At 39.7% G+C, this 20,926-nt stretch overlaps 1 protein-coding gene across 5 annotated transcripts in view; it reads left to right on the top strand.

Annotated features, from left to right (window-relative positions):
- Positions 1 to 20,926, top strand: part of ATE1 (arginyltransferase 1) — an 86,265-nt gene that overhangs the window by 61,160 nt on the left and 4,179 nt on the right. For all 5 annotated transcript variants that reach the window (XM_040564413.1, XM_040564412.1, XM_040564411.1 and 2 more), the window contains exon 11: positions 5,499 to 5,619. In XM_040564413.1, the coding sequence (XP_040420347.1) occupies positions 5,499 to 5,619 (121 nt within the window). The remainder of the gene's footprint in view (positions 1 to 5,498; positions 5,620 to 20,926) is intronic.

The following is a 20,926-nucleotide window of genomic DNA, read 5'->3' as shown; positions in this document are numbered from 1 at the left end:
GTTTTAGAGCTGTTTTTATTAAATAGACTGTCATATATATATATATATATATATATATATTGCAATAAGTTGACTTGGCGGAAGAAAGCGCACTCAGGATTTCCTTAGCCATACTACTTTTCAGTACTGCTTTTTCATGAATTAAAAACTTATTGATACTTAATAAGATGCATTTTTTCTGTTGTTTTTCTTTATACCTTTATTTTACCTTGTGCTCTCCTGCTTCTTGTGCAATGCAGTCTGGATGTTTTCCCTTTGTGGCTTTTTCCCCGTGTTTCAAAGGAGACAGAGCGAAATTAGGAAGAGGTCAGATCAACTAGGTGACTAAAAGTATGGAGCAGCCTATGTCAGAGGAATGAGTAAAGGATTTAGGTCCCTGCAGACCTATACATCTGTAAAATCATGGGTGGCATGTTGATAAGGCAATGGTTGTTAACTCATTCTTGCCATAGTGGTGGTGATGCTCATCAAGGGGAACTGCAGCTTGCAGGTGGAAGTAAATAGCAGCAGCTGTTCAGGGTTGTTAATTGGCTGGCAAAATGCATTGTTACTGAAGTTACCAGGTTATGAAAGTATCTGTATCACAAATTGTTGGAGGTCAAGGGAGTATTGGCAAAGTAATGCTATAAGCTTGTATTACTGTTTTGTTCTTCCCTGAGTATTTTCTATTCACCACTCTCAGAAAGAGGATGTTTGGCTATATCACAAATGTCTGGTGTGCCCTGCAGTGGCTGTCTCAAAAAGGGTGTTTTTGGATATCCATGAGAATTTTAAACAGCATCAAAAACGGTGAAATTTTAGGCAAGTGCATTTTTATTTCCACAAACACTTCAAAATAGTACGTTGTCTGTCTTGTTGGATATTTCTCTACAAAGAATAGGTGAATGGGAAAAAATGTACAGTTGTGTATTGACAGAGTGCATTTCATCAGCAGGTTGTAGTGGATTTAAGCTGAACCACAAGAGAAGTGCTTAGGGATGGTCTGTAAGATGATCCTTTTTGTTGAAAATCTTGTAGATAAGAATTCCCAAGATGATCTGGGTAATATAAACAGTGCTACTGTGCAAGGACTTTTATATTGCGAGATAAAAGCAAAATGTTTTCAATTGTGGGTTTTTACTGTGGACTGAACTACTTCTGAAATGCATGCTAATTCAATCTGAAGTAATGATTTTCAGAAATAATTTTACAAATCTTATGAAGTTCCTCTACTGTGATAAATAGCTCTGCAGTTGGACATCCCCTTTCCAGTGTGCGTTTATGTTGGGTGTGTGCTACACACTAGTAGTTTTAAGAATAAGATGCAATATAAATGGTACTCTTATAGTCAGTTTTTGTAGACTGTGTAATCATTGGAGTCAATAATGAAATTTGAACGTGTCCCTTTTTCTTGAAGTACAAGTACTCCTGTACATGACATGTAATCTGACTGGACTCTCACATTCAAATTTTTCACAGTCCAGAAATAAGGGGATGAAAAAAAAGAGGTGGATTCATAGTCATTTGTTTTCATGTTGAGTCTTAACATCTTTAAAGAAGAAAATAAATTTGGAGTAACCACTTAGATGACAAAAAAAGGAGCAAGAGCCTTAGAAATTATTGCATTTGATTTAGCAGTTTCTGTGTATTCCCTTTTTAATTATGTCAATACAGAGACTTCCCCAACACTTTATTGGGATATTCACCCTTGTGTGTGTCTGGGTTTCCACTTCCTCTGCTGGATGATTCATGGGATGTGGGCTCAACAGGTAGAGTAAATAAGGTACTTTCAAGGGAGAAAAAAATCTTACCTCTACTATGTTCGGAAATACTTTTTAAAAATAAAAATTAAAATTAAAAATTAAAAAAAAAAGAGGGAGGATATTGAAGAGCATCAATGGTTTGTTTAACTTTTCCCTCTAATTACATTTTATGTCACTGATCGGCAATACCTCTGAGTCGTCACCTCGGTTTCACACATCTTCAGGGAAGTTTATTAATACAATTCTAGATGTGGGGGGAAGAAGAAACCTTGGAACTATTTACTCCTTTTTCCCTCCTCAGTAGGGAATTATGACCCCCAAATAAATACTGAATCTACTGTGGTGGATTGGATAATCCTTTTTCCCATTACTGTTTTGCTCAGCGCTAAAGAAGCTTTTTGTTACAGCCAATCCAGTCATGCTGCAATGCAGTTAATTTTACACATCATATTTACGACAGAAAATGATGCTGTAGAAGTGGGAAATACAGAATGGGGGTACAATGGCGCACCTGTGGGATTCACAGGTGGGGTGTAATTTAGGATCTAGTGGCAGGGCCGTGCAGGACCACGGTAAGTGAGCCTATTTATGTGTCTGTCCGTGCCATGAGGGAAGGCTGTGCTGCCACCTTGTACATCTTGTGCTTCGGGGACCTCTCAGGAAGATGTTGGCTTGGCTATTTCTGCCTTCGTGGCCAATTGAGAAAATTTCTGTAAATCCACAAGTAATTATATTTAATGTTGTAATATCTGACTGAAAAGGCATATCTTTACCTAATCCTTAATTTGTTTAACCTGAGTAACAGTGACTGAACGTGTTCATAGGCATTGCATTCCCGTTCCTTCCAAGGATTTCTGTTTTGGGAGCGCAACACCTCAAAGCGGCGTGTGCAGTGCTGCCAGATCCTTTCTCTGGTTTTAGAGAACTTTCTGATGCCTTCAGGCTTCGGCTGGCACGTGGAGCCGGAGGAATTTTGTTTTAACTTCACGTGGAAATTTGCAGAAAACTGATCACAGGGGAGTGGTTGGTGATTGGAGAGAAGGGGTCGCTCCGGGTGAGTTAGCCAGAGCTCATGCTGAAGAAAAGGGATGAAACAGAGCATCCAAACTGAGCAGGCGTTTTGCAAGGACCTGCCAGGGATCTGACGAGATTCAGCATGAAGCTTTTTTTCCCCCCTCTCTCATGTGGACAGTTCTGATTTCTATCAGACATCATACCTCTTGTCCGCAATTTAAAGTTGATGGGAAGTGCGTAATGAAAAAAAGTTCATTCTCTTACTGTAAATATCGTCGAGAGTCAGACAGTCGGAGAACAAAAAGCAGCTGGAATCTCCGTAAACATTCAAAAATGCTGCTCCTGATTCTCCAAAGTGACACAGACACAGACACAGATTTCTAGGTTGGAAGAGACCTCAAGATCATCGAGTCCAACCTCCGACCTAACACTAAGCACTCCACTAAACCATATCGCTAAGCTCTACATCTAAACGTCTTTTAAAGACCTCCAGGGATGGTGACTCCACCACCTCCCTGGGCAGCCCGTTCCAATGCTTAATAACCCTTTCGGTAAAGAAGTACTTCCTAACATCCAACCTAAAACTCCCCTGTCGCAACTTTCGCCCATTCCCCCTCGTCCTGTCACCAGGCACGTGGGAGAACAGACCAACCCCCACCTCTCTACAGCCTCCTTTAAGGTACCTATAGAGAGCGATAAGGTCGCCCCTGAGCCTCCTCTTCTCCAGGCTGAACAAGCCCAGCTCCCTCAGCCGCTCCTCGTAAGACTTGTTCTCCAGACCCCTCACCAGCTTGGTCGCCCTTCTCTGGACTCGCTCGAGCACGTCCATGTCCTTCCTGTAGCGAGGGGCCCAAAACTGAACACAGTACTCGAGGTGCGGCCTCACCAGAGCCGAGTACAGGGGGACAATCACTTCCCTAGACCTGCTGGCCACACTGCTTCTTATACAGGCCAGGATGCTGTTGGCCTTCTTGGCCACCTGAGCACACTGCTGGCTCATATTCAGCTGCCTATCAACCAGTACTCCCAGGTCCTTCTCAGCCAGGCAGCTTTCCAGCCACTCATCTCCCAGCCTGTAGCGCTGCTTGGGGTTGTTGCGCCCCAGGTGCAGGACCCAGCACTTGGCCTTGTTGAACTTCATACAGTTGACCTCAGCCCATCGCTCCAGCCTATCCAGATCCTCCTGCAGAGCCTTCCTGCCCTCGAGCAGATCGACACACGCACTTAGCTTGGTGTCATCTGCAAACTTACTGAGGGTGCACTGGACGCCCTCATCCAGGTCATCGATAAAGATATTAAAGAGGACCGGCCCCAGTACCGAGCCCTGGGGGACACCACTTGTGACCAGCCTCCAACCAGATTTGACTCCATTCACCACAACTCTCTGGGCCCGGCTATCCAGCCAGTTTCTAACCCAGCAAAGCGTACGCCAGTCCAAGCCCCGCGCAGCCAGTTTCTTGAGGAGAATGTTGTGGGGACGTGCTGCTGCATAAGGGTGTGTCTATAAAAGAAGGGTAGCAGAGCTTGTGAATGCAGTGTTTTAAACGGCGACTTTATCACCAGACTGGGCACAGGCATTATATCGGCTCCTGCCCAAACACCGGTCAGCTGCACTCCAGACCGCTCTGCCTTGTTCATAGGTGTTGAAAAAAATCATCTGCTTCTCTTTAGTACTTGGCAAAGATACAAACTGCTCCTATGAAGATCATCATCTTCACTGCCTATTTAAAGTCATTTAAATGAAGAACTCTTAATTGCATCAAGTGCAGTGTGACTTAAGATAACCTCCAGAATTTTTCACTGTTGCTTCAAGACCTGCATAACTGAAATCCTTAGACATTTGCTTCCTATTTACTGTATAACTATGTTTTTCAAGTTGATATATGTAGTGAATTTCCATTTTAAAACTTAATTAAATATTGCCACCATATGGCCATGGAGGCTGAGAGGGAATGGATTAAATGAATAATTGGTCAAAGATAGGTTTTTGACTTAAGTTATAGGGCAATGAGTAATCTTATTTTAAATCAGCCAAAGATCTGATTAGAGGATGTCATTGTTGCTGAGGTGGTGATTTTCTGTGTAACAGAAGGGGGAAAAAACATTGCTGTTTAGTTTCTGGGAATGTCTGCAAAGAATAACTTTTTAATAAATCAACAAAAATGGTAGAATTTCACTATCATTACCTGTAAGCTATTCCAGGAAAATTTCTATGAATTAAGAAAATGTTGTTATTTAAGGGGCAGTGAACAAACTTCTCCATCACTAGTGTGGCATAAACAGTATCCTGCTTACTGTGAAATATTCTTTTTCTGTTAGGAAGGTTTTTTTTGTCTGTTACTCGCTAGAACGAAGAACATTTGCAGCAAGCTGCTATTTGAGGTGCCGAGTTTTCTAGTGTCAGCACCGGTTCAACAGAACTCTAGAGGATAACTTAAATACTGAGTTTCAGTAAGCAAAGCCAAAATTTCTCAATTTCATCTTGGACACTCTAAAATGTATTATGTTAATTTTACATTTTTTTTCAAGCACCAAGGTTAAGTTTGTATTCCTGAGTTTATGCAGAAATTACTAAAGGATAAGCCTGTGTTTACACTGAGGCTGTTTCTGACTCGTTTTGCTTAGATTAGATTAAAACTATTTCTTGTTCATAGGAAAATCTGGAAACTTGTAGCCAGGATGTTCTTGTGCCACTGATATGACTACTACTTTTTTTTTTTTTTTTCCTTTTCTCCTTTCTAGGGTCAGTACAGGCCCTCTGACTTGTTGTGCCCGGAAACGTACGTCTGGACGCCCATTGAGCAATGTCTCCCCCTGCTCGAGCTTTCCAAATACTCTCGTTTCAACCAGGACGCAAAAGCAGGTAAGTTCACAAGTAATGATAAATAAATTGTCTGTCTCGTCTTTGCAATGTGTTGGTATCATCTGCTGCTGAAACATTATAGAAATGTTATCTTTAAAGGAAAAAAAAAAGTCTGAAATTCACAACTTCTCCTGCAAGCATTGTCAAATAGGTAGTTTTGTCTTTGAACGTATGCGATAAATTTTTTAAGTCCGTTACGTTTTACAGATTGTATGTAGTTCAGAATTGACATATGTTGGTGTTTTTCAGGTAATTATTTTATTTGGTGCGTGAACAAAAATGATCAAATAATTATTCCTTCCTTAGATTCTAGTTTTGTGAGTGCATAAAGGAAGTTAGAATCAGCACAGGAAGGTGAAGGGGCTGGAGAACCTTAAAGGCATCAGGTGCTTTTGTGAAGAAACAAACTGCTGAATTTAGCTTAACAATCTGTCTGAGATTTTGAAGAATGCAATGAATGGTAGAAACACCTTAAGCATCTTGAATTAGATGGGACATAGTTTTTACATTCTGTAGCAGAGTTACTTAGTGATTTGCCAGCATGGAATGGTCAAAAATATTACAGTCAGGTCAGATGCACTGCTATAGATACTGGTTTAAAAGTTTTAGTAGGAGAATTTATGCCAGGTGTCCTGTACAAATAGATAATGTTCTTCAGTGACTGTGCAGGTGGCCATGTGGTGTGGTAGGCAATAGCCTAGGGAATGCGCTTGGGTGCGCTTTGAAAAGACCATTTATCACCGTGGGAAAAGCTGGTACGTCATGTCCTCATCAACTAGAATTGTCATTAGATTGGTGAGAGGAAATAAAAAGAAAAATAGAGGTAGGAGGAAGAAGGGAAGTGGTTATGGAGGGCATTGGTGGTGTTAAAGTTACTGTCGTTATGCTGGAGGAAAAGAAGTGCATTCATTGAAGCCCAGGAATGACAATAAGACTACTGTGTTTGAAGGTGTTAACCCCATACAAGCGAAGGGGCGTCATCTTCTTGATTCTGTGAAATTCCTGTGGGATACCACGCATTCAGAAACGGCAGGATATAAAACTCTGCATCATTATCAGCACAAAATATCTCACTCCAGACACTACTGGGGCTGTGACTTACGTCCTGTGGTTTAAGGAAATTGAAACATAGCTACATGTTGAAGTGTGCTAGACCTGCTGAGAGCTTATAGCCATTTGAGGTTTAAAGAGCTGCTAGTTCTAAGGAAGCTATTTCTCAACAGTAAAATCAGTTTCCTTCTTATTTCTTTACTCTCTACAATAGTCAGCAATATGAGTTTAATTAAGTTACTGCGAATTACAAAAACAGCAATAGAAATGATGATGTGCTTTATTCCTCATGAATAGCTTTCTATAATACAGCCTATAATTACGTCAGTTAAGTAGGTCGTGATTTATCGGCAGTGGGACTTCCTACTTAGAAACTAAGGGCAATAACCAGATCCAGTAAACAACTGGGAGAAACGGTGTGACTTGCGTTGTTGTCTGGGGCAATAAAACAGCCAGTGGAAATGGTCATCTTTTAATACGATCTGTAATGTCAGAAAATTCTTGAAACATGATCTCATGCTAGTTTGTTCATCAAGTTTGGCAATTTTTGAACTCCTTTTCCCTCCCTTGAAAAAAAGTTACCTAATAAATTTACCAATTGCAGGTTGTGAAAGTGCATTGTAGAGCAGACGTAAGCGCTGCTTCAGGAGAGGGTGCTGCATGCTCAGACCTGCCATGTCTCTACAATTGGAAAAGGGTAACTGAGTATTCATGTCCATTACTTTGCAGAGCTCTTTCCTTTTTTTTTTTTTTTTCCAAAAAATAAAAATAAAAAGACCTGAGATGTTGACAAAAAGTAGTGAAAATTTTCTAAAGCATCAGAAAATATTCATCAGCATTTACAGAGGATTTTGCCTGTTTTGCATTATGTGGTTGTCCTATGCTTGAACATTTTCAAATGGTTTTAGAGTGTATTGTTTTCCATCCCCTTCTCCTCTGACGTCTAATACTTCTGTTAACTGTTGGAAAATGAAGAAGAGAGATGAACTAAACAAAGTTCTTAACTCTTTATACTACAGAGATAAGTCTAAAAAAGTGTCTAACATTTAATAAACAAATAAAGCAACCACAGACACTGTAATAACTTTTTTTTTTTCGTGTTACTATTTAGGGTGGCAAATCATGGGTGCCTGATGGCTGAAATAGATCCAACTCTTCACTTCTGGCCAGTGTGATGAGATTCAACCTTACTTAACCTCAGAACACTGCAGTCATACAGAGAAAACGATGAGTTCTTGTGCCAGCAAGCTCTCAGATTTAATATTTAAACAAACTATGCTGGTAGTCTTTTTATGTGCAGTTCCTAACATGTATTAAAAATATCAGTGACTTTAGGGAGAAAAAAAATGCATAGCAATGCTCCAACAGCATTCATGGATAAAAGGTCATATTTGTCAAATATTCTTGCTTTTGTAAATTACCAGTTCTGCCAATATTACATGTCTTAAACAGAACAGATTTTTCATTTCTGTTGTCTGCTGAGTTTGAAAAATTCAGAAGACCTGGCACCATCTTATAAATGAAAGAGGTTTGCTGAGGTTCTGATGTGTTTATCATTAAGCAGCAACCAGTCATTTACTTACAAATAAACCAGCAGTTAGTGAGGTAGGGTAGTAACAGAGTTTGGATAGTGATGAGTTCCAAAAATAGAGATTATGCTAAACTGCGTTTTCTTGAAGTGGTATATGGGTCCTTCCCTTTATTGTAAGGATTGAACGTATATGAAATGAATCTCTGAATGCAAATTGAGTTGTGTTGAAGAAAAAAGAACTGAATTAAAAGATTGCTCTGCAGAAAAGTACTTGTCAGTGACTTGGACAGTATATCACAACTGATGTCCAAAATTCAGCCACATGATAGCATGCTGCTAAAATATTCTTGGCCACAGCCAGTCTTTCACACTAGTCAACTGCCTCCTTGCAAAACAGGTCTTCATCATTTTACTTTGTTGTTCCTTTCACTAGCAGTTATGCCCATGAAACAAATATAGTATTAAAAGAATTATAAATAATTTACTCGATATCTCCACATAGTTTTATCCTTCTGATTTCTATTTTTCTGATTGTAACCCACTGACATCTTTTTTTTATAACTTTTTTTTTTTTTTTTTTACCCAAGTGAAAAAGCCCTGCTTGATCTGGGTCACAAGGCATGGCCTATGGCAGTCTCAGCAGCGTAAGCTGTTTCCCACCTTCTGTGCCCACTGCTTGGAGCAGAAGCTTTGAGTAGTGCCGATCAAAAGGGATTTTAATGCTTTTTTTTTTATCTTGACAGGTTTGTTTGCTGAAGTTAATAATTGGCAAAGCTAATACACATCTGTTCAACTTACTGTATATCTAATAGAATGAAATTAAAATGTATATCAAATACATTAATTAAAGTCATTTCTCCAGTGTTGAAACTTACACATGATAAAGATGTACATAGACTACTCTGTGTTGGCTTTGCAAATTCTTGGAGAGAAGTTGCTCTCTGCTCCAGAGAGTATAGTCTAACATGAAATACGAAGGATGCGAAAAATGGTTTTAGGAAATAGAGAAACAACTCCAGTTGGTGTGGTAGATTATAGTAATCAAGCATCAACAGACTAAGCTATATGATATTTTTGTAAATGCTATGATGGAGGACAGTTTCGAGTAGGGATCTAGGGAACTACATTAGCTATCTCCTGGAGTCGATGGAGAAATCTCTCCCAGCATGAGAGGTGGGGGAGAAATGAAGTAGGGAGTATGGGGAGACAGAAAGGAGCTTCCTTCGAGAAGAGCTAATATTGGTCTGAGGTACCAGATCCTGCAGTCAGTCAAAGGCAGAACTTACATTGCCAGCTGTTGATGAATGAACAAGTGAGCTTGAAACAGACTGTTGGGAGTGAGGTTGGTCTGGTGTGATTTGAGTAAGGGAAGCTGGTGGAGAGATGCATGGAAAAAACACAAGTTTTGTAGTAGATCATATGGGCAAAACGATGAGAAAGCTTGACAGGAACAGAAGAGAGCTGTTGAAATAATTAATGGTTGGGCCAAAACCAGAAAATCTAGATATATATTTGTAGAGATGAATAAGAGAAGCTGTTTGTCGGACACTCTGTGTAGAGAGAACCTCGACATGAAAACCTGAAGGGGTTATGAAGCCAACATCATGTGCCAGCAGAATTTTGCCAGTGCTTAGTTCAACAACCACCTTTCTCTCATCGGTCTTTGTGCATCGGTCTAGGCTTTGCATCTGCCATCACCACAGAGCCACAGACCTTGCTGCTTCTAGCAACGTACTTCTAGTGGGGTGCATCTGACTCTTACCCTATTATGGGTGGTTTTGTTGTACCTCCACGTAGAGGACAAGTAGGTGGCTGTGAAGTTGGTCTCACTTCAGGCTCACAGGAACCATTCTGTGAAAATGCTCAATGAACCATCTTACAAACAGATTTGATACCAGCTCAGCATTGTTTCTGAGGTACTGAACTTAAGAAAATGATTTAAGACTTTTGCAGTATTCTCTGTAGTAGTCCTGTAATATCTATTGCAAGTTTCTATTAGATTTCTAAAACTTCTGAAAAATATTTTCTTCTTCTTCAAAAGTACATCTTTCCCACATATTGCAGAGCTACTAACTCCATTTTCTTTGCTACATACAAAAATGAAAGTTTTAACAGATTTACAGCATTGTTATTCTGCTGCACATAATAAGCTAGAGCAGTAAAAGACAAACAATATTCCAAGTATTTAATAACTTCTGAATCCTCTTGATTATGCATCTTAACTCCGTTTCTTGCAAGAAACATTATTAATTTTATCGTAAATAAGACCTAGAATTCCTACCCAGAAGTCTGCAAGGTTGGGTGGTTGTGCAGAAGTGTATTTATTTTAAATACGTATTTGTATACATAGTGCTTTCACTAGAAAAATAATCTCTTGCAACTATTTCAATAACCCTGATTTCTAGTGCTATGTTTTTCAAAACATTTTATGTCCAGTTTAGATGCCTTTCTTTGCTAGTAAGAAGGGCTTATTTCAAGCACGTTTTGCATTTGTTGCATCTGTGAGCACAAACATTTTGTTCATTTCTCATCAAGTACAGGGGCTGTTTGATTTGAAGATATATTTAGAAGTATGTTGTGTTTGCGTGATGTTCTTCTTCCTCCTCCTCCCTCTTGTGGAGGCAAAGCCACGATCACATACTTGTACCCACAGAATGTTGTACCCATGGGTTGCCAGCTGGTCACTTCTGGTGGTTGAGGTCGCTGGTAAGGCAATGTATTGGTGTCGTATCACGTCTTTAAAGCCGGTCAGACAAACCGATTCAGATGACAGCGCGCGTTAATGTCTGTAAGGGTAGTGTAGTGCAGATTAATGTGTATGAGGATCAACGCACTGAAGTTCTTGAGATCACGAAAATGTAGCCACAAAAATATCACAGATGGAAAGCTTTAAACAAATGGTTTAGAACCGTGCAATCGTCTGATTTCAGGAGAAGTTGCTGGTCTGCTCTAAAACAACTGCTGTTTGTCATCCTTAAAAGCTGTGGTGTTGTGTACTTTGGCAAGTTCTGAAAGCATTTCAGTAAATTCTATTAGATCATTAAATTCTATTAGATCGTTAATTATTCTAAAGAGCTAACTCTCCACTATCTTATCACAGCTGTAGGTAGTGAACATGAATTCTATAACCAAGGAAAAGACACATTAATATCAAATTATCAATTATTTGTAGCAGCTCCTCTGAACGAGACAAGTTTATCTGTTTCTAATTAGTTTATAAACAACTGAAGTCATCAAACACAAATTTCTAAATCCAATGCAATCCTCGAGCATACAAGATACTTAAACAATGAAGGCAGTGCCAATAAGGTGTAGCCAGGCAAATTTTTCACTCAATTTTTATTATGTTTGGATTAAATTGAAATGACTGGCATGGGATTTTGGTCTAATATGCAAAAATACACTCAAGCGCTTCTGTAATAAAAAGGTAACGTTATTAACTTCATTAATTTGTGGGTCCTAAAGAGCTGGCACTGCAGCTCTGAAAATGTTTCAGGAACATTCGCACGCAAAGAGCACTGCACGAATTGGCCTGGGGAGGTTAGAGGGGATCAGCAGCTCTGAGCTGGAGTGTCACAAAGCAATCAATTGCAAAGAAGGAAAGGTCTTTAGAATGGGATTTAATGTATAGTCATGATACGAAGCCCATTTTGTGTTGTTTTAGCAACTCGAACTCTGCTAAATGTTTGTTTTAAAGTTTGCATTCAATGATCTGCTAAATTATCCACCTCTGACATAGCGCATGCAGCAGAGTAAACCAGGCACCTCGGGAAGCACCGGCATCTGGCTTCTTGTGCAATTCATGAAATACAGAGGTTGTGCTGAAAAATTCCCCAAAATAAGTTTTAACCCAAAATTACCGTCAGAGATTGTGTAATGAACATATAAATATTGAAATTATGTAATTTTCTGAGGACTTTGCTTGGAAAGTAGATATATACTGGCATATTTCTCCACTGCTCAGAACCAACGTGTTTGATGGTTGCATGCTCAAGATGCCCCTTCCTGGTCAGGGTTCACCATTTTACTGTTGTAACATCTGGTTCTCTAGCAGAATAATTTTGCTCTTGTCTGTGATCGGACCCAGGACTGAGCTCATTCAGGGGGATGTGGGGAGGGCGAGGATGCCGAGCCTTGTAGGCATCATTTTCCCTACTCAGAAGGTGTTAGAAACACAGGAACAGAAATTAAAAATTAAATAAAGCGGGCTCGGTAGACGGATTGTGCAGATTTATTTCAAGCAGAGGATAACCAGCATACGGGGCTAGTTTCAAAATGTGATAAAAGTTAAAAGCTGTAATTAGGCCCAGATAGGGAGCAGCTGTGGCAGGGACACCACAGGCATGTGCTGCGGCCCGGCTCGCCGCACGCCACCAGCCATGACAGCCAGCTTCTTCCAGGGTCAGACCTCGGGTAACGCTCCCCGGTGCCTCCCAGCGTGTTTACTCGTGCTCTGGTAACATCATCCCGACGTAGCATATGGAGCTTTAGGGAACATAATTGAGTCCATGTTTTAATTAATTTAGCCGGTAAATTGATTGCTATAATCTGATTTACTTGGCTGATAAGCTGCTGCCAATTGCTTCAGTTTTGCCTGTTTCATGGAAAAGCTTGCATGTGTAATTTTCAGCTTGACTTTTGTGTTTGTTTTTTTTTATTATTTTTTTTGAACTCATTCTCAAATAGCAGCCTTAATGAGGACTTTGCCCTTTGTTTGAAAAAATCTCTTCCCGCTCCCTGCCATTTTCACTTCAATACAGTTCAGCTATTTTAATAAACAGTTTTTAACTTTTATGCCCTTTCAAAAGTTCTCCTGTTTTCCACCCTGTCGTTTGGAGCTGCAACTCCTGAAAGCATAATCCTGTAAGTCTTCGTCTTTTGTACTGTCTTTTATTCCTTTGCTGTCGTTGCAAGCCTGTGGCTCAGTGCTGCATTTTGTTGTGGCTCTCGAAGCGTCATTAAAACCCGTGAGTGAGAGTCCAGGGGAGCCTGGTTGAAAGTGTTGGGCACTGCAGCTGGAAGGGAAGCCTTCTTGTGGAAGTCTGAACTCCTCATTGGTTTCCCTTCACTGTCAGCTGGCTCAGGGGCAGCCCCATGGGAGGATTTTGCTTCAGAAAAAGAAATAAAGCTGCCAAAATGTTTTATTCTTGCTTAAACGTGATGAAAATAAGTAGATGGAAATGTTTACAAAATAGACTGGGAAAAAAAGCATACAGGATGGCTAAAATTCCCTTTATTTTAATTAATTTAAGATTTCTATCTCAGCCACAAAAAAAGTTTTTAACTCTACTGAAGCAAAGTTGTAATTCAGACGGTCATGATATTAAAGTTACAAAATGTGGCTTTTGAATTGTATTGTGCAATGCGAAGTGATTCAGTGAGATATGAAATGAAGCAACAGCTCTGTCTCTCTTGTTAGCCCTTGTAAAATTGATTTGACATTAACAATGAAGTCTAAAACACTTATGTCATAAGTGTAAGCCAGCTTTGCAATGCTTGGAAGCTGCAGAAATGCAGGTATTTGGAAGGACAGGCATGATTTGCCCTCCCTCGCGCAGGCAGTAAGGTCACTCTGTCCTTTTAGGCACTGTTCATGCTACAAACCTTAGACTGCTTAGCATTGTTTTGTGGTTAGAAAATCACTGCTTACGGCAGGGTTGAGTATTTGGCAGTTTTTGGTAAATCTTACTGAGTTACAAGTATTTTAGTTAAACTGCATTTTCACTTCAACTGTTGTGTAGTGTTTCTGCTTTTAAAAACTGCAGCAACTTGAAAAACGTTTTCTTATGGAAAGTAAGTTCAGGAAATAGATGGAATAATCTGCTCTCTTTCAAACATCAATGTACTCACTAGTTTTACAATTCTACCAGACTTAGTAACAAGCTAAGCGTTCTGCATTTGTCCAGGAAAAATACTTATTGATGTTTTTCATAGGGAATGATGAAATATTTCATTCACCCCTAATGTAAAGTGTGTATGTAGCAGTTGGTTTCTATCCCTCATTTTTTTATTTAAGATTCATCCCTAATTGAGTATTCTCGAGCTTTAGTTCACAGATACAAAGGCATGATAACGTGTCTCTCCCAGCTGTACCCGAGTTACTTTCTGTGATGTTCTTGAGCTTGACAGGTACCTTGCCTAAGCAAACTGGAAAGATACGTGTGCAGTTTTAGTTCCCTAATAACAAGGAAATTAAAGAAAAAGCAGTTTCCAAGGACTGGTTTGGATCTCTCTAAAGAGAAACGAGCAGCTCCAAACACCGAACTGTGCTCTGAGCCACTCAGGTGCTTTGAGGAACAGACAAAGGCAGCTGATGAAGGTTCGGAGGAGCTCTGCGGAGGAGGTCCTGGTGCAGGATGCAGCTTGGTCAGTCGCACCGGTGCTAACCCAGAGCACGTACACCCTCCCAGATCCCAACCTGATCAGTCACGCATTAGGAATGCCTCCAGACTCCAGCAGAAATGCGTTGAGGCATGAAGGAGCCTGCATCCTGCGGGCGCACAACATTTAGGGAGGGCCACGCAGGGCCATGTGCCCAACGAGCGCCTCACGGTGCTTGTTAGCTCAGGCTCCCGTCACGCAGCGGTGACATTAATGCTTCCAGATTTGAGATAGGGTTGAATTACTGCTTTTAAAAGCTGGCTCTACCTACTAGTTCTGCTTCTGGTCTTTGTATGCATGGTGCGTTTCAACTGAACGCGTAATTAAAGGTTGCCTGCAGGACCTCAAAGGGTATTTAAAGCAGGCAAAAATAGAAAGAAAAGCATACTGGGTATGCAGTTAACGTTCTTGTCAATTCACTTTCTCGTTTCTCAGATCTGAAGTCATCAAGAATAGCATCGTGTCCAGAGATACAACTTCATTAGACTTGATTAGTTCATTTTTGTCTTCTGGAGAAGCATCTAAAAGTGCAATTCTGTCTTGACATACCGTCCATAAGATCTTAGTATCTTGACTTTGGGAGCAAACTGGATGGTGTTCTCAGGTAGAAAGCTGTTCAGTGTCATTTAGCTAACATTTTCCCAGGTACTGCTAGTTTCCTTTGCAGTGCATCCCTGAAAGGCAAGTCCTTGGAGAATTATCAGTATTGTTTAAATCTAGCCCTTTGGTAGCTATTTCTCTGTCACAATATTTCAGGGTAATAAACTGAGGTAGATTAGAATAATCATGTTGTGTGAGAGCTCCTCAGAAATAAACCCGGAATTTTATACTTACTGTTTTATATGCATCTCTCTCAAATGTTTCCAGAACAGTGGGCTGTACTTGGATTTTAGTGTTGTTAATAAAGCCAATATATTCAAAGGATTGCATTTGCAGTTAAGCAGAAGCCTTTGCAGGTTGCTGTGGATTATGGCTGAAAACTAGAAGTACTGCTCTGAATTGTTGCATTCACAGGAAATGTTTTCCATTGGCCCCCATTCATGTTTACTACTAGAAGAATACGAGTCAAAACACAATGAGTTATTGTTTCCGCATGGCACAGCAGGGTTAGCAGAGTTTGAATGCATTTGTCAAGTGATTAGTCTGCTTGCTTCTCAAAGTTGAATTGCAAATCATAAACCAGTTGTATGATTTCAGGCACAAAGCCCAACAGTTTTTGTTTGTAAGATGTCTTTAAGATTTGCCCTCAAAACTTCCTGTTTTTACCCATTCTAAGGCTCACTGTAAGTTATACTTTTAATACTGTAGCTCTTCTGTCATCATTTTGTAAAGAATCATTGATAATATTTTGATATTTTGATATTTTCCCCTTAGAAACATTCTCTTTTTGAACAGTGATTTCAGAAGTTCCTTTTTTTTCTTGTTAGAGTAACTGAACAGCAGAGGGTTGGCTGATTGAGAATATCCTGAACTTTTTATTGTACTTCCTTTGTGACTTATGCTTTCTGGTTTTAATTAGGAATTCTTTTCATTGATTTTTTTTTAATGCTTCATTTTAACTGTACTCTTGTTTTCATCTGAGTTGGTGTTTTCATACCCCAAGGCATACTGGTCTTAATATTTCTTGATGTGTGAAGAAGCAATATGAGGAAAAGCACATTTCAACTTACAGTTTTACATAAACACTAGCATTAATGCAAATTGCTTATCTCGTCACTGTATATTGCCTGTTTCGGGTTTGTGGATGACTTCCTATGCTTTGCTAGTCAAGAAAAAGAAATAATGGTTTAAAAGGAGTAAGAAAGTAGTTTGAATTCAAAGATCAGATGCACTAGACTTCTGACTGACGTGATTTTTATTTCTGGTAATTAATATCTCTTATTTCAGTTGTAACATTTGAAAGTTTGTCTTCTCCTTTTAGAGTTTCTTTGTTTTAAAGTCATTGGTCGTGAACCTGATGAGGTCATGTAAACCAGACGTAGCATTTCTTTTAAAAGAAATTCAACAAGTCTTTAGTTATTCTCAAACAAATGAACATTGATGTTGCCTTTCCAGTAAGGGGCGGATGTCTCTTTTGATCACTTTTGCACCTAGTTTGAAAGCTTGGATGTCATGAAGCTTTTTTTTTTTTCTTTTTAACTCTTTATAAATTTATTTTTAAGGCTGTTAGATTCTTTCCTTGTTTGAAAAACTTGAATACTGTGTTCATCTTTAAAACTGATGCAAGTCCTGACTGCTTCCAAATTTAAAATTAAAATCCCCAACAACTTGAAACAAAAGAACAAACATACCCTTTGGGCTGTCTGTCTGAAAATACAGCAGTTGTCCATCGTTAATCTTTGTATGTTTCTTCCATGGATTTACTCTTTAGAGGTAAAATAGTTTTTCAGTTTCTATTATTTAAGCAAAATGTAAGCAAATATATAATGTTAGTTATCTGCCTAGCAGTTCCTTCTAAGACAGCTTTTACAGTGAATCACAGGATTCATGGCATAGTTTTAAATTTCACTTTCTTCCACTGTTCCATCCTGCTACGGAGCAAATAAAGTCCGTGTGCCCCGTGTAGGATGGATGCAGAAGCACAAAAAGAAAACGAGGGAGGACGCGGAGGTCCTCGCTGCGTTGGGCAGTCTTTGAGCAACCCAGCGTGCCTTGGATACTGCTCCTCATTTCACCCAGCAATTAACCGGCGTGTCCCAGAAGCTGTTATTGGCCTGGGTTGTACTGGTGGTCAATGCCTTGCACAGAGTTTGGTGTTAGAAATAAGTCTTTTGTGGAGGGAGTGAACCGCAGGCAGCAGGCAAAGATTAAAGCCCATCTGCAAGCAAAGGCCAGGTTGTGAATAAAAACCTGGTGTCGTCTTCATGGGCGGTTTTTAGAGATCCTCCTCTCCGCCATGCTCTTGCCTTGAGGTGTGTTAGGTAAGGTCATGTTTAGTCTCCGGAACAAGATTTTTTTAGCTGCTGTTTTATTTCAGTTTTTCAGATTTTTCAGGGTTTTCTAATTTAATGCTTCTACAGTGCAAGCAAAGAGAGATGTGGGGATTTCTAGATCTCGGCTGTTACTCCTGAGATGTGAACAATGAGTTTCTTTTTTCAGAGTAGCTGAAAAAAAAACTTTGCTAAATGGAGAGCATTTCCAAGTTGCTTTGCCTTTTAAATTTATGATGCGCCTCAGGCACATGTATAAGTAACAACAGAAAACTGGTATATTTAGTTTCTGGGTTATGTCCTACTCTGAACCACCAGCCTGTGCAAGAGAAGCACTGGTAGATGTCTGCGATATTCTCCTGTAACCTCCAACAAACCTCTCCAACAAGATGACTACAGTAAAGGAAATACAAACAGTATCGTTGGAGAAAGAGGTGTTTTGATGGCCGAATACTTTCTTTGTTCCAGGGGTTTTAAGTAGCATTTAAGGAAACTGAAAGTTATAAACAGAAACAGCGTTGCTTCAGAGTTTAGCAGGAGTGCCACGCTTCTTTTTTGAATTAGAAATACCAGACCTCAGTAAGGTTTCTTACTAATCCTAAATCCATTGTGTACAAAAAATATAAAAAATAGTTTCCTGTGATTATTGATTTTTATTAAAAAATTGGAAGACAGCTTACTCTTTTTTTCCTATTTAAAAAAAGAACGTCAATATATTTGTCACTTAATTTTAATGATTTCTTCACTTACTTTCCCAGAAATGGAAAAATGTACTTTGAAAGAAATGTGACCTTGCTTCCATTTCTATACCGTTGGCAAATTTAAAGATTTCATACACGTGAGAAGTATATTCAAGGGGATAAGGGAAGAGGTAGCGCTGGCAGGCACATGTCATGGATGGCTCTCAACTGATACGCGTTTGCTGCTCTTCATTCAGGAAACGTCATCATCGTAGCTTGTGATCTGGCCACAAGAGTTGTGCCTGACTTTGAGACATTTTTGGAAAAAGTTCTGTGTTGTCAAAAATTCAGATTTTTGCATTCAGACAATTTGATGCAGTGGTTGTTTCTTTTCTTACCGTACACCAGCTTTAAATAGCGCTTTCCTCTCCTTCTACTGTTCCTACCAGACATGGAAAAAGAATGCTTTTAGGACCTGAATGATCACTGCCCTCCTTAAATCAATATTGATCAAAACCAGCTTGAATTAAATCAGCCACCGCTGAAAAGTTGATTTAGTAACAGCCTACTACAAAAACCTTTGAACCGTAACACTCTTCGTTGGGATGTTGGCTTCCAGCCTGCTCGGAGCTGCAGCAGGCGGTTGCAGAGCTTGCTCTGCCATTCTCCCTTCTTCTGCTTTGCACGTGCTTGCCCGGAGAGGCATCGTGGGCTTGCTGACCAGATGTAGCTACTCCACCTTATAGTAGGTAATAATAATAAAGATTAATGCACGCGGCCAAGAAAAATACTTGGATTTCAGCTTCCCAAAATAACTTCATAAAAATACTAATCAATTCCTACATCGTAAGAAAAAATGTCAGAAATGAGAAATTTGAATGTGTGTAAGTGCATGCTGATGCCTGATTAGCTTCTGTTGGGAATAAAAATGGTAAAATAATTACTCCTGCGTATTGTATGTGGGTATTTCAGTAGGAATGAATGCACGTCAGCATTTGCAAATCACATTTTGGGTTTGGGAAGGGGCTTGCAGCACATTGAGGAGGTTGGTTGGGGTCGTGTAAGGAAATAAAAAACGAATCGTGTAGGAGTGCGTCAGACTTCTGTCCTTGTTCTTTCTGGTCTCTTGAGTATAGCAGCATTTCTCGGGCTGGTTGCTGGATGGGGCTGCCTTTGGACATCGCTGCTGTTACTTTTAGCTCATTACTTGGTGTCGCTCTGCAAGGTGTCCATGCTTTTAGTGGAGGTGCGGTTGTGTGTGGGCAGCTGGGCCAAGAAATCCTGCCAAAATCTGCCCGACATCTGCCAAGGCAATACTTGACATAGCTGGTCTTTAGATTACTCCTACTTCTTGCTTTGATTTTTACTGATGTTTTGTTTTTTACTGATATTAGGGAGCTTTGTTTGTCAGGAAAGTCCTCCACTTATTACTACTTATTTAAAGAAGTCTTGTCAGGCGCATGCATTAATTTTCCCTGCTAAAAGTTCACTGTGACTTTTTGGCTTGCAAAAAGGTCGTTTTTAGCTCAGACTTTTGGGTGTGTGTTGTTGCTGGGATAGTTGATTAGTGACCATTCCCTGGCATCCTGAGGCTGTGCACTGCTATCAGGCCTTGCCGTGCCCCGTGGCACTTCTGCTACTTCCCTTTGCTTGAAGGCAGCAGTTTTGGTAAAGGGAAATCCTAAGCGGACTTGACTTGTGTCCTTCCCCAGCATCTCAGCCCATTCATACTTGCTGAGTAAAGATGTAATGTATGCAGAGCACATGTGTGAATTTAAAGCGTTGAATAGTGATATGGGGGTGCGGTGAGAAGAATTTTAACAGCTGTTTGCAACCATGGCATCACAGTGCCATGGCTGGGCTGTACATGAAACTGCTCCTGTATTCAAATTTCATTAGACAAATGCTACATAAATAATTTGGGCTTTTAGGTCTCTGGGGGAGGAGACAGAGAAGTGGCAGTTAGTTTATTTAGCAAGAATTCAGATGTAATTTTAGCTTGGAGATTTACAGGATGCTTCTTTTTACAGGCTTAAAAAACAATGTTCCCCTGCCTTCTGAAATGTCGAGCATTTCAGTTTAATTCTCATTAAATTACACTGGATACCTTACAGAGAAGAAAGAAAAAACTTCAAATCATTCAATGTATAAAAAATATAATAGCTCTTTTTATGTTCATTCAGATGTTTTTTATTGAGAATACTTAAAATCTGTAAGCCATTTGGGAAAAAAAAAATTTAAATTGATGCTGTGACCTGATGGAAGCCTCCTGAAAATTGTTGTAAATCGGTGTGAAAACATAGTTGAGAAACATCACTAGATGAAGATTGCTGCGTTTTTCAGACATGAAGTAGAAACATGAGACTGTTGGGGCATCTTTCAATAAAACTATAATTCAGGTAGCAGTGTTCAATGGGTACAGTGTATTTACTGAGGTGCCTCCATCTCTTGTATTCAGGCTGAGGTACTTACTTTTGGCCACTGCTGCAGATGGGATATTTAACTAAATGGCTCTTTGGCCTGGACAAGTACCGTCTATAAGTATGGCCTATGTCTTAGGCTCACAGTTGGCATCCTCAGTTGCTCGCTTTCCTAAAATGATTTGTGCTTTCAGTCTACAGGATTGGTTTTCTGAAGTTTAGATTTTTATGTAATAAGTAACTGCTGTCACAATGGTATTGATAGGTGTAACTGAATTATGGAGTAAAACCTTGTATGTTTTATACATAAAGTGA

This window comes from Cygnus olor, chromosome 7, assembly GCF_009769625.2.
Source record: "Cygnus olor isolate bCygOlo1 chromosome 7, bCygOlo1.pri.v2, whole genome shotgun sequence".
NCBI classification, from domain to species: domain Eukaryota; kingdom Metazoa; phylum Chordata; class Aves; order Anseriformes; family Anatidae; genus Cygnus; species Cygnus olor.
This window is presented reverse-complemented; position numbering and strand designations above follow the sequence as displayed.